General features: G+C 45.5%; 1 protein-coding gene across 7 annotated transcripts in view; it reads left to right on the top strand.

The window, feature by feature from the left end:
- Positions 1-10,777, top strand: part of fam222ba (family with sequence similarity 222 member Ba) — a 30,243-nt gene extending 19,466 nt beyond the window's left edge. For 5 of the 7 annotated variants that reach the window (XM_078265254.1, XM_078265251.1, XM_078265253.1 and 2 more), the window contains 2 exons: positions 2,115-2,242; positions 8,921-10,777. In XM_078265254.1, coding sequence (XP_078121380.1) covers positions 2,161-2,242; positions 8,921-10,617 — 1,779 coding nt within the window. In that variant the 5' untranslated portion in view covers positions 2,115-2,160 and the 3' untranslated portion in view covers positions 10,618-10,777. The remainder of the gene's footprint in view (positions 1-2,114; positions 2,243-8,920) is intronic. The other 2 variants (XM_078265258.1, XM_078265256.1) reach the window with 1 other exon arrangement.
- The last annotated feature ends 1,713 nt before the right edge of the window (positions 10,778-12,490 follow it).

The following is a 12,490-nucleotide window of genomic DNA, read 5'->3' as shown; positions in this document are numbered from 1 at the left end:
CCGAGGAAAAGCACCTCCAACTCTAGCAAGTTCAGGCCCTCTCTGGACTTGACAATCTATCAGGTGTACTCATCCTGCTCCTGATACAAATATAAAAAAGCCTCTGTGGGGGCGGGTGCCTTTTTATAGAGTGTTTGGCGTGTGATGTATATTTGAATTCGCCGTGGCAGTGGTGCTAAGAGGCGAGTCAGTAGACGTCAGGCTTCTGTCTGTTGGGTTTCATCTCCTCCTGCTCTGTAAAGCAGATTGTCAGCTGGGGCATTACCATAGGCTGACCTTTGCCGCTGCACTCCCCACTGCACAGCTTTCTGACATTCAGGGGCGCTGTAGGGAAGGCAGGAAGGGGGCAGGCTAAAGGCCTGTTGGCTGTTTTTTGCCTGTAGTGCGTTGATGTGTGTTCTTATAACAAATGCACTGACAGTTCATGCTGCGGTTTCTTTTCTTTCACCCCACATAATTTCAGTCTCTTGCCACCATTTGATATTTAGTTTTTCTCCACCCCAAACCTTCCTCTTGTCAAAGAGATTGCTGTAATCTTTGTATGAAATCTTGGCACCCTGATAAATGAGACGGAGCTGGAAATCTTGCCTGCTGACATCAAGGCACTATGTACCTAAAATCCTTCCAAGGCAGAGGGAAAAGAATAATATATCAGGCCAATTAAAGTTAATGCATGGTGACACGTTGTATCGAGGGCAGGGATTGCTGCCATATGGCGGTCCAGGCTGTAAATCAGAAAGCAGGGGAAAGGTGTGGGGGGGGGGTGTGAGAGTGGTGGGAGGCTGGGCAACAGAGGGTGACGCAGCATCAACTGCACAAAACACCCCCAAATCCTTATCAGATCTGTGGCAAGACTGCAGCCTTACCACCCACCAGTCCTTCCCCTCTCTCTACCCTTTTCTCCCTTCCTCCGCCCTGCCCCTGCAGCACCCCAAGGTGCAACGCTCTCAGGTATCTGTGTAGAACTGGCAGCTTCATTAAGGCTTGTTTTTTCTCCTCTCGCTGGGAGGATTTAAATGAGCTGTCTTCCTGACCTTTTAGAGCTCCTGCTTTTTTAAAGCAAGTTGAGCCCCCCCACCACCCCAAACCCGCCACCCGTCTTTCTCTCTTTCCACCTTTCTCTCTCGCTTTGTCACTCTTTCCTCCACTTGTCTCTTCTCCCTACAGGGGGGAAGACACTTTTAAGCCATCACCCTGCGGCAGACAGGCATGCCAAGGTTGTTTTGTGGGTAATTGCCTCTCTCATAGGCGCTAGGTGTTTGTCAGTGCACACTTGCCGCCCTCTTCTGATGCCACGTAGCAAAAGGGGAGGCCACGGACTCTGTAGACTTAATTTGCTCCCTGACTGTTCTTCAGTGCTGGTTAAGCAAGCATCTGTGGTGTTTTGAATACAGAGGTAAGCCAAGCGGAGCATGGCAAACATTTTCCCCGCTCTCTATTACACCAGGTTATTGCACAAAGTGGCAGGCATTTATTGGAGCTGTAGCCCTGTTTATTCATTTCTTTTCACCACATCCTGCGCCAGCTTCCATTGTTTAATGTCCCCAAAATAAAGGCCTCTTTGAGGTCTGGAGGACTTCAGTATCGATCAGAGACTCACTAACTTTCAGCGCCTGGGCCTCTCGAGTATGTTCTTTTGGATTGTACAGGAGTCATTAATTTCCTCCGCCACGGTCTGGTGGAGGCGGAGAGGTAAAGCGCAGGTAGCAGGGTCCAACTAGCTGACTAACATGCAGGGCGAGTTGGAGGAGGGACTGAGTCGATTTAAAAGCTGCCAGTCCCCCAGGCCCAGTCTGCCCGTTTTTACTTCAGCTGTTTGATGTTTAATTGAAGTTGTTATTGGCATCAAATGTCACCTTACCTGATGCTCCAGGTGTGAATCAGTTTCTAATTGAAAGGTAACTATGTCTCCCTCAGCCCTGTGCCTCCGGGGATCGGCCAAAGAGCTCTATGTATTAGTCTGGACCCAGCCACTGTATCACCACGCACCATGTGCTGCCTTGCAGTTATGTCTGACTGCTGACCTCTCTCTTTCTCTCTCTCTCTCTCTCTCTCTCTCTCTCTCTCTCTCTCTCTCTCTCTCACTCTCACTCTCACTCTCTCTCTCTCTGCAGCGTGAGGAGAAGTGTGTGTCCCATGTTGCATTAGTGTCTGTGTGAAATGCTGGCCTGTCTGCCAGGGCCAGGTGACCTCCCCCTTCAGCTTCTCCCCCACACGCAGATGAACACTGGATATCAGAAATGTAAGTATCTCAGGACACACGCACACTACCACACATACTATTAACTACCACAACCATCCCACACAACAAACCAAGCTGTTACAATCCTGCTGCCCGCCCCACGTCTGATGTCCATGCCAACCCTGGCCTGGTTCTCTTCTGCAGCTCTGTGTGAAAACCAAAAAGAGAAATTCAAGGGAAATTAGGATGAACTGCGCCATTAATTTGCTGATGAACAGAGAACTGGCCCCTTCCCTCTCGCATCGCTCCACCCGAAGATCTGTCTGCCACAAGAGTGCGGTCCTGCGTGCGTACTAAAACGCTATCGCCACATTCATGTCTGAGATCTGACCATCTCGGGTACTTTTCGCCATCAGGGAGAGTCAGTCACTGTCAGACTGGCAGATGGATTGCGGATGAGTGGTTTTGCCCTGATGATCTTGTAATGAGAGTGAATTTAAGAAGCAATCTGCTGCCCCGGTTTAACAGCGGACTAGTCAGAGCTGGCCCAGTTAATTCAATGTGTTTGAATTTCACAACTTAACTGCTGACAAACTTGGACTGTTTAAAGTGTGAGGGGCAGCATCTTACTGGCTCTCGTGATTAATGTATGACAAACGGATGAATGGAAATGCAACAATGTTAAGTGTAATGATCATTTATCACTTTTTAGTAGGGGTGGGGGGGAATAAATCGTGATTTATTTTGACGATTTTTAAAATCAGTTCTTTTCCCTAGAATCGATATTTTTTTATTAATCAATGATTGATCTAAAGTAGGTTATGTTCATACGGTACCGGCGACAGCGACTACATCATATCTGTTTCCAGCCAAACGGAGTGAAAGCAGAAAATGCTGAAAATCCATGTTATGTTATTCTTTACAAATGAAATAAATGTCAGACTGACTGACTGACTTGTGATGTGTTTTTAGAAATGTCTCATGATATATTGTCTCTAGAAGTGTGTTATTCAACTTTCTGTTTTTGTTAACGAAGGAAAAGAAAATCACAATACTCAATACTATCAAACCGCAATACTTCTAGAATACAAAATCGAATCGGCACCCATGTATCGTTAAAGAATCGAATCCGGACAAAAGCATATCGTCCCAGCCATTACATTTTGTAATAATGCATGTGTGGTCTCAATGATGCCTGCATATGCTATACCATCAGTTTTTCTTTGTTTCTCCAACAGCGAGGTTTTTATATATTCCCAAAAGATTAGTCACTTCCCAGACATTGATTATGGCCCATCTAGTTGGTCAGCTTTATTTATTTGATCATAAAGTCTCCGTTTCCTCCTGCCTGTTTCTCTCAGAGTGGAATCTCAGCTCCAGCATGACCCATTTCTGCAGCAGTTTTTGTAAAATGCTCCAGCTCATCAAGACTGTAATTTCAGAATCACAGTAATCAGCCAGCCCCCAGGAGATCGGCAAGTGTGAGGGAGTCTGCTAAGTGCCAACGTCTGTTGCCTCACTCAGGCAGGCTGGTGACACAGTGCAGCCATCAGTTTCACCGTTTCTCTGCTCTTCCTTTACGTGACACAGTAAGACACATCAGAGCACGAGGCACAACTGGAGTTCAATTTGTTTTTCTGCCCAACACTGTAATCCATTTTGGTGATGGAGCGCGCTTCCCCGCAGCATGAACGATCCTAGAAGTGTAATTTCAATCTATTTTTTTTCTCCTCGTCATTCTCTTATGATGCTTTTTCCTTTTCATCCACTCTTCAAAGTGTCATTAAGAGACTGGGTGTTGCATCAAAAGTCGTGGAGCTGTTTTTCCTTTTAGACTGAAACATTTTTTATCAAAGTGCCATAGGAAAAAGTCGCCTCTCTTGCTGCCTACTATCCAGCCTCTGTAGATCACCTTCTGGATGTCCACAGTTTGGGCCACCTGGTTGCGTTTCGAGTTCCCTGTACACTGACGCACACAGCTAAAAGCAGGCCTCAACTCTCACACTCTGCCATCTCCCTCCTGGCTGTTCACAGGACTCCTTGTCTCTGCAGAGTTACCCAGCATGGAAGATAATTTGATAGCTTAACATCATGAGATGTGTGCTTGGCTGCTTTTTAGGTGAAATTCATAGACTATAGTTGTCACTTTATCTATTTTAAATAATCTTTATTCAATACTCTGACAAGTTTCCACACAAAAAGGGTTTACATAAATACCTCCAATTTGTGTTCCGATTTATCTATGCTTGAACGTTATCCTTTTAGCTACTCAGTGCACTCAACTGTTACAGAATCTTGTCCTTGACACTTCGCCTTCCTCCATCTTCACAAAGAGCTCCTGATCCCCAGGCTTGCCGTGCACTGCCTCCTCTCCTGCAGGTGGATCTGTGCACAGGAGAGTCATTTAAAAGTTACGAGCTTGCAGGTTGCCGTCAGAGGCAAGGTCAGATCAGCTGCGCTATTTATCATCAGGGATCGACTGTTAAGAGATGGTGGCTGTGAAATGTAAAGGCTGTCAGAGGAATAGATTATGTACACAAAGAGACAGTTGGTCACAAAGAAAACTGCTCATCCTCCAGGCAGGATGACTCCTTGGTCTTTAGTTCTCCCAGGCAGAACAAACAGTGTACGTACAGCTGGGCCACTTGGCTGATTTTCACATCGCAGATCAAAAAGCAACCATCTTTTCTTCTTCTCATTATAATATTAAAACATTTTTCAAAGGTCTGGCAGTCTTGATCTATCGGCATGGGAAGCCCTGCTCTTTAAAATGTAAGGAGGTGGCGTCGTGTGGAAACCAAATTCACATGTCTAATTTGATGCCGAAGCTTCAGACCTAATTTCCTGCTCCTGTGTGAAAATTGCAATTTACAGCAGCATGAGCCCCTGCCCCCTGCTGCTTAAACCTTGTTCAATAAAAACAGTAGTTTGAATAAAAGAAACCCTAATTAGTGCCTGCTGACTGTGCACTTGTGTTCCAGCTAGCTAGCTAGCAGCGGGGTAATTAACGCACGGCCAGACTGGCCTCTTTCCCCTGTTCCCTCCTTGGGAATGTGCTTAGTTGGAGATCTGAGAGATGATATGCTCGCAGCCACCAGCAGCCGCCGCCTACAAACTTCACTCATCTTCTAATTAACCCTCCCTTGATACTTAAAGCTGTTCAACTAATCTAGGTTTCAGGTTAAGGTTGAAATGCTAATATGCTACACTTGCTTACTAGAACACATATTCAACAGCTGCCAGAACCCTTAAACTAACAGCAAGAGGTCGATTTTATCCACTGTTTGGGGAAAACTATTCTAAACTGCAATCTACCAATTTCGCTACACATTTTACAGCAGTTCTGTTAAACCCTTCATTCTGATTTGCTTCTTTTTCTTTTTTTTCTTTTTTTTTTTTATCTCAAAATGCCTGCCTAGGCTTTGTTAACAATGTATAATCCCTTTTCCAATTTAATGGATTGGTCAGTTTCCAGACATTGACATTGCTTTCTTTGCTACTTGCCTGAGTCTTACAACTTAAGTATAAAACTCATTACACAAGTGCCAGTGGCAACGAAATAACTGTACACAGTTACGTGCTCGCTGCAGATTTTCTTGCTATACTTCTCAATCTAAATGTGTGTGAAAGCTGTATTTCTAACATTGTTTAATTTTCCTAAATACCAATATGAAATTATACACACATTTATAATTATTTATCATTTCTTTCTGGTAATATATTAAATTAATTCAGCTCATGTCCGCAGTTAGGTATTTTCTGCTAAACAATGCCTGGGCCATATTATTAAAAGACAACATTTCATATGGGTCTATCATGTGAACAGTTGGTATAAATAGGACTTAATTGTTACAGTCTGACCCGATTTAGAAAACCTATACAGAAACCAAAACTTGCTGTCCCTGTTGAAGCTCTTTAAGTGTGACTGTTTTGATCAACCAGTCTTGCTTGTATTAATTCCCCCTTCTTCGCCCTTCCACGTTGGCTCGGTATGTACCCTTCTATCCCCAAGCAGCTCGTCTGCTCTTCTCCAAACACAGAGCAAACCCTGAAAGATTATGTTGCACTTAAAGTGTACCTGTGGTCTTTAACATTCATTCACGCTGTCCACAATCCTGTTTTCATCTAGCCTGACAAGCCAGACCCAACTGGCTTGTCTACCGTCGCAACTGTGCCGTCCTTATGTGAAGCCCGCCCACTGACTCTATACACGATGTGATTGGCCTGACCAGAATTTGGTTTTTCCAGCTCGCAAGCCAACAGAGAGTTGCTAGACTGACCCTGGCTGCAAATTACAGGCTACACCGCTAGGGTGCGTCCAGATTTCTAGGCTAGTTTTCTCATTCCCATGAAATGATAAAAAAAAAAGATGTTGTATTCTTTGCCACAGCTGATAGTACTCTCTTCATACCTACTTACAACCCTTTCTACAGCTACATTGACATATGTGTTTTCGACAACAGTTGCAGATCAAGGAGGCCACAATCTCACAAGCTCTAGATATGTCTTGTACACTAGTCTCGCACTGCCAGACCTTCCTCCACAGCGCTGCGGAGGAGGGTCTGGCTAGTCTACACAGCATTCCGGGATGGAAGGAAAACGTGCTCTGGTTTATTGGCATTTCTTTAAACCAATCATAATCGTCTTGGGTGGCGCTAAGTGCGGGAAGGAGGTACGGTGCCTCTGCAAAAGAGCATCGGGAAGGAACTTTTTTTCGGTGGAACATGTGTACATAGGGAGGCGAGATCTGGAATTAAAATGTCTGTCGAGTGTGTGATGAGAATTTTACTAAAAAAAAAACATTTGATTGTCGGTTCTAGCTCGGAGGTTGTTTCCCGAATCAACCAGAGTTTAGAATGCCAACATAAAGAAAGCGGAATGTGCGGGACGTTGATCCGAAAATGAAGGGCATCCGTCAAAAAAACATCCGGGCGGCACCGGAACAATCCCGTAAATGAGACGTCGTTGATATAGACTACTTGAATACTGATAGCAAACAAGTTACATTTGTCAAAGTGTAGTTGTATTGCCTAAAATGGTATGTATTGCATACTAAATGTAATCTGTTGATGAACTGCCTTTTGTATTTATTTATTCTGCTTCTATATCACTATACAAACCATCATTTCCAGCCAGGTCATTAATCATTACCTGTGTTTGACAGGTGAAGTCCATCCTCAGCACGTCTGCGAGCTTGTGTCTAAGTGTTCATTTATCTGTGTTTGCTTACCCTGGCATTGATTCAGCGACAGACATTTAGGCCTCAGTGATGGAGAGTGTCGGGCTCCAGCTCCTTGGCCCAGACCCCTGCATTAATGAGGCTGCCATCAGCAGGCTGAACACTCGGTCACAGCAGCCCCCTGTGTGCCGCCCCATGCCGGCCTCGCACATCGCTGCCCATTGTTTCCTGTTCACAAATAAAGCGGGAATTAATTAGCCAGTTGGCACAACTCCTGGTGCCGCCGTGTCAGAGCTCGCAGTTCAGCTCTGTGCCATCATCCCTCAAGCCCAGTCAGCCTGCTGTGAGACTGAGTATACAGACATGGCCACATGAAACCCCAGAGCTCTGCCAGAAATTCAGACATTTCAAATTATCGCTCACTCAATAACAGAGAGACGTAGCCTGTATGCCGTAATGATGACAACTATATTACCTAAAGTCCCCTGCTCAAAAAAAAATGAAAGTAAATTAAATGTAGCTCAGTAACTAGTCAGTGATCCTTCTCATAGAGCTGCTCCGCTCATGTCCATCAACGCGAAAGCTGTGGTGTAAGTAGGTCAGACTGGCGGGGCGGAGGTGATGGAGACAGTGAGACTGAGAAAAGCAGGGAGAAAAGTCATTCTCTAAAACAATTAGCACTGACTTTTATTGTGTTAGTGAATAAAGTGGAAGTGAGCACACTGCGTTAAATCCAAACATGCGATCACGGCCATTATGTGCACAGACACTGACACGTTAACCAACACCTGCATGATCCTGTCGCACCCTTTTAAACAGACTCATAAAGAATATATATACCCTCGCGCTTACACATGCACAAACACATAATCATGTTCACATAGTCACTTCGGCATTGTTAAATTTAGCCACGGTGCTTAGCAGGTGTAACAAATGTCTGCGAGCTGAGGCCTGGGAGGTGTTTCTGCAGATCAGACACGCTGCTGCTGTGTCTGATTACTTGTCTGCTGTCATGGAGCTCTGCTCTCTGCGTCAATCTCTTTCTTTCTTTCCTTCTTCCCAAAGCAGCCACAGGGGACCAACGCTGCCTTGCTCATTCTTTGTTTAGTTTGTGATTCAGTCGTAAGCAGCACAGCCCCCCCCCAGATGCATACGTATTGTTTGCCCAGATGCTGCGAAAATTAAGGACACTAAAAGCTCCTGACCTCAAAATCACAGACACCACCACAAAATTTGATTTGAGACTCGGAATGTGTCCGCCGTCTCCGTCACAATAATTCACCTGAAAATGAGATTGGAAATCTCTCTTTCTCTGTTGTCATGAGACGGAATCTGCAAGGGTTTTAGGACAAAAACAGTGAGGTATGGAATATGAGAGCACTGTCCAAATCAGGTTCTGCTCAGATTACAACTGCTGTGCTCTTTTGTACCATATACACTTCTGCCTGGATGAAGTTGTCCCTCTCATTGTGCCTCTCTCCCCACTCTCTTGGTCCCCCCCTAATTCTCTTTTTCTTGCTTTCTGTCTCACCTCTGACCTGTCCTTTCCTCCAACCCAGGGGACACCACACAAAGGATGAGATCCGCTCCGTTTCCAACCCCTGCAGAATTGGATGCATATGCTAAGAAGGTTGCCAACAACCCCCTCACCATCAAGATCTTCCCCAACAGCGTCAAGGTGCCGCAGCGAAACCACGTGCGCCGCACAGTCAACGGGCTGGATACGTCAGGCCAGCGCTACAGCCCTTACCCTTCCTCTCAGGCCAGTGCCAAGACAGGCCTCCTCGCCATCATCAAGGTGCCCACAGTCAAAGGCATCCTAAAAGATTTTGACGGAAGCCGGGCTCGCTTGCACCCTGAAGTCATCATGAACCCCCACACCGGACCCTACCAAGTGGCTTCGACCAGCACTTTAAACCACCACCCACCTCTGCCGAACCTTACCCGGCTCCAGCAGAGCTTACCCCTCCAACCACAGGACCCACCTCAGACTCTACAGATGCCCCTCCCTCAGCAGCAGGGTCACACCCAGAGCCTCAGACACCCTCCCCCCATGGCCCAGCCCCCTCAGGGCCCACACAGACTTCAGACTCTGTCTCAGCACCCAGCCCTTGGTCACCCACAGGGGCCAACTACCGTCATGCTTCAGCAGCAGCACCTTCAGCAGCAGCCACCACCTGGCCTGCAGGGGAGCAGAAAGCTGCCAGATGGCGATGCACCGCCTAATGTTACCGTCTCTACCTCAACCATTCCACTCTCCATGGCTGCCGGGCTGCACCAGGGCCGCCAGGCTGACCTGAGCACCATTGTGCATCAGATCAACCAGTTCTGCCAAGCTCGGGCCCAAGGTGCAGGAGCCACCTCCATGTGTGAGGGCCAGATCGCCAACCCCAGCCCCATCAGTCGCAACCTGCTTATCAGCGCCTGCTCCAGGGTGTCCATGCACAGCAACCCTGCCACCCCTGGCTTCCCCCCACCCAACTGCATCATTGGCTCTCAAGAGAAAGCCACCGCCCCGTTGGGAGCTCACCCCCCACACAGCGTGGCAATTATGAACCACTTGCCTTCCAACCACACTGATCTCAAGCAGCAGCACCACATGCTGCACCAACAACAGAATCAGCAGCAACAACAGCTACAACATAACGCGCAGCAGCAGAAGATACGCTCTTGGAATCAGCACCAGTTGGCTCACGTACCACACATTCAGAACGGTGGGAGCCACCTCTGCAAGCAGCCTTCCAGGGACCCCGCCTTCCATTTTAACGGCATGGGCTACCCTGCAGAGGTGTGTGTGGGTCAGCCTTACACACTGAAGCCTCCCGTAGAGAGGCCCACCCCCTCTCCCCCTGTCAACAACGGCATGCCCGGCCCAATGGCCCACTACACTAATGGTCACTACTTCCAGTCCCACATTTGGAACAGCAGCATCCTACCCACACCCAACAGTGACAGCTCCGGGTCTCAGGACATAGCCATGCCATTCCATGGTGCGGGCCCAGGGGGGTGCACCACACTAGACTGTGGGCCCCCTGGGGCTCCCCATTTCAGGCTAGGAACGAGCTCCTCCACCTCCTCCGCCCAGTCTAATCTGATGCAAACAGCAGATTACTTGGGTGGGGACTTCCAGACGCCCTACTTCCGCGATCAGAATCTAGGGTTGATGGGCAAGATGCACAGGCCTCCTCTGAGCAGGGTAGGTCCAGAGGTTGGGGATGGCAGAACCGCTCTCATCCAGCACCCAGGGTACAGATAAGCTATGGCCTTGTCTACAAAACAGTTATCAAAACCCCTTTGTTTAGTCTTAAAGAAGGAAACACATGAATAAAAACCTAATTGATAACCTAAACAAATGACCGCTAATGTTAAAGAGGTTAAATTAATATATTTAATGGAGAACAGTAGGTTGGGTTCTTTTTGTTAAAAATAAATCTTGCAAGTGATCAATTGCTACTTTTGTTTTTGTTAATGAGTGCTTTTACCTGGCACTTTAGGGAACTTTTTTATGTGCGCGTGTATACACATCTGTACTGTGTCATTCCCTCCTTCCTCTACTGTATCTGTGTGCCTGGATCTGAACAGGTCCTGTGTTATTTCTACTTCAGACCTATCAGTAGCAGTTTCTTATGCATGTAAGAAAGAAGAACAAGAAGAAGAACAGATGGATCCCTCACTGAAAAACGTACAAGGTCATGTCAGGAACTTGGACTCAGACTAGTTTAATTAGACAAGTGACTAAATTAATTTTGGTGTTGTTGCTCCAATCTCATAGTAACTTCAAGATTAAACACAATCATTCACTCTTGTTTTAGTGCAAAGCCACCAGACACTGGAGACTACAAAGTCAGAAAAGCTTTCGGTATGCACATGTACGGATAGGTTTTATTCTTTTTTACATGTAATTATTTATTTGTATAATAGGATTGTTCAAGATTGATTCCTCTCTGTCAGTTTAGGAAGCATGTAATCAGGTTGTTTGTACATAGTCAAGATCCAGCGGGGAGCAAATGTGTTGAAAAGGTGATGCTCTGTCCTGCTGAAAATGCTGCAATGAATTCAGGTGTTTAAAAAACAACAACTTTTTGTCAATGCCAGGAAGGTTTGGCAACAAGATCGTGAAATGTTTAGTGCAGAAAAAAAGTCATGAAAGATTAACTCTGATACCTTAAAATGGCCAAAGTCATGTAAACAAGGACACTGTTATGAAGATGTGCCATTTTGTTTGTTTCCTTTTCAGATCGTTTTTTGTAACCATGACAAACGTATTACTTGAATGTTAAGATTATTTGTTTTTTGCAGTTATTGAAGGCGGTAGGCTAGTTACAGGACAAAACTCTGGATTAGAAGAAATGATACTGTTAATAAAGGTCCTGTAGAATCCAACTACGAGCCTCACCAGAGTTTTGATCCTGACAGCAGGAACTTAAGTGAATTAAGTTATGTGTAGTTGCTACTGATTCTGATGTGAAGTCGGTTTGAAAAGACCAAATTGATCACTTGCAAGATCACTTGGAGGTAGACAAAACGTACTTTTAAGTTTTTAAAGTGAAACAGCAAATGCATTGTTTATTTTATTGTACACTGGCTTACCTACTAGACTACTGTAACTTTAAAGTTTAACGATTGTGTGTGAATGTTGCCTGCCGATCTGATGTGGGTAGAGTTAAGGGTGAGTGTGTGTGCGTGTGAGAGAGAGAGAAGAGTGTGTGTGACGCCCATGTTTTGTTCACTTAACTCCCTAACAGCCCTTAAAAAGCCTTAAGTGTTTGGTCCTTGGACTTCCCTTGAAAATGAGCATGGTTTTAATGAAAACCCCAAATAATAAGGAGAAAGAAGATGGTAAGGATACACAGAAACAGCAATTTTTGGTTTCTTTTTTTCTTCTTTTTGTTTTATTGAATAGACAGAGCAATTCCTTAGAGATTCTTTATAATGGAAAGCAAGAAAAAGGAGTCACATTTTGTAATTATATATTTTAGCAATGTGTAGTTACTGAGTTGTAACATTTTCTTTCCAAGTTTCAAAGCTTCAGTTTGCAGTTGTGACTATTTAAAATACTTGATTTGCTTGTTATTTAAATTTTCTTTCCTTCTTTGTTTCTTGTACTATTGCTGTGAAATGGAAGAAGG

This window comes from Sander vitreus, chromosome 13 (assembly GCF_031162955.1).
Source record: "Sander vitreus isolate 19-12246 chromosome 13, sanVit1, whole genome shotgun sequence".
Classification (NCBI taxonomy): Eukaryota; Metazoa; Chordata; class Actinopteri; order Perciformes; family Percidae; genus Sander; species Sander vitreus.
Note: the sequence above shows the minus strand (reverse complement) of the source record. Positions and strands in the feature narration are given on the sequence as shown.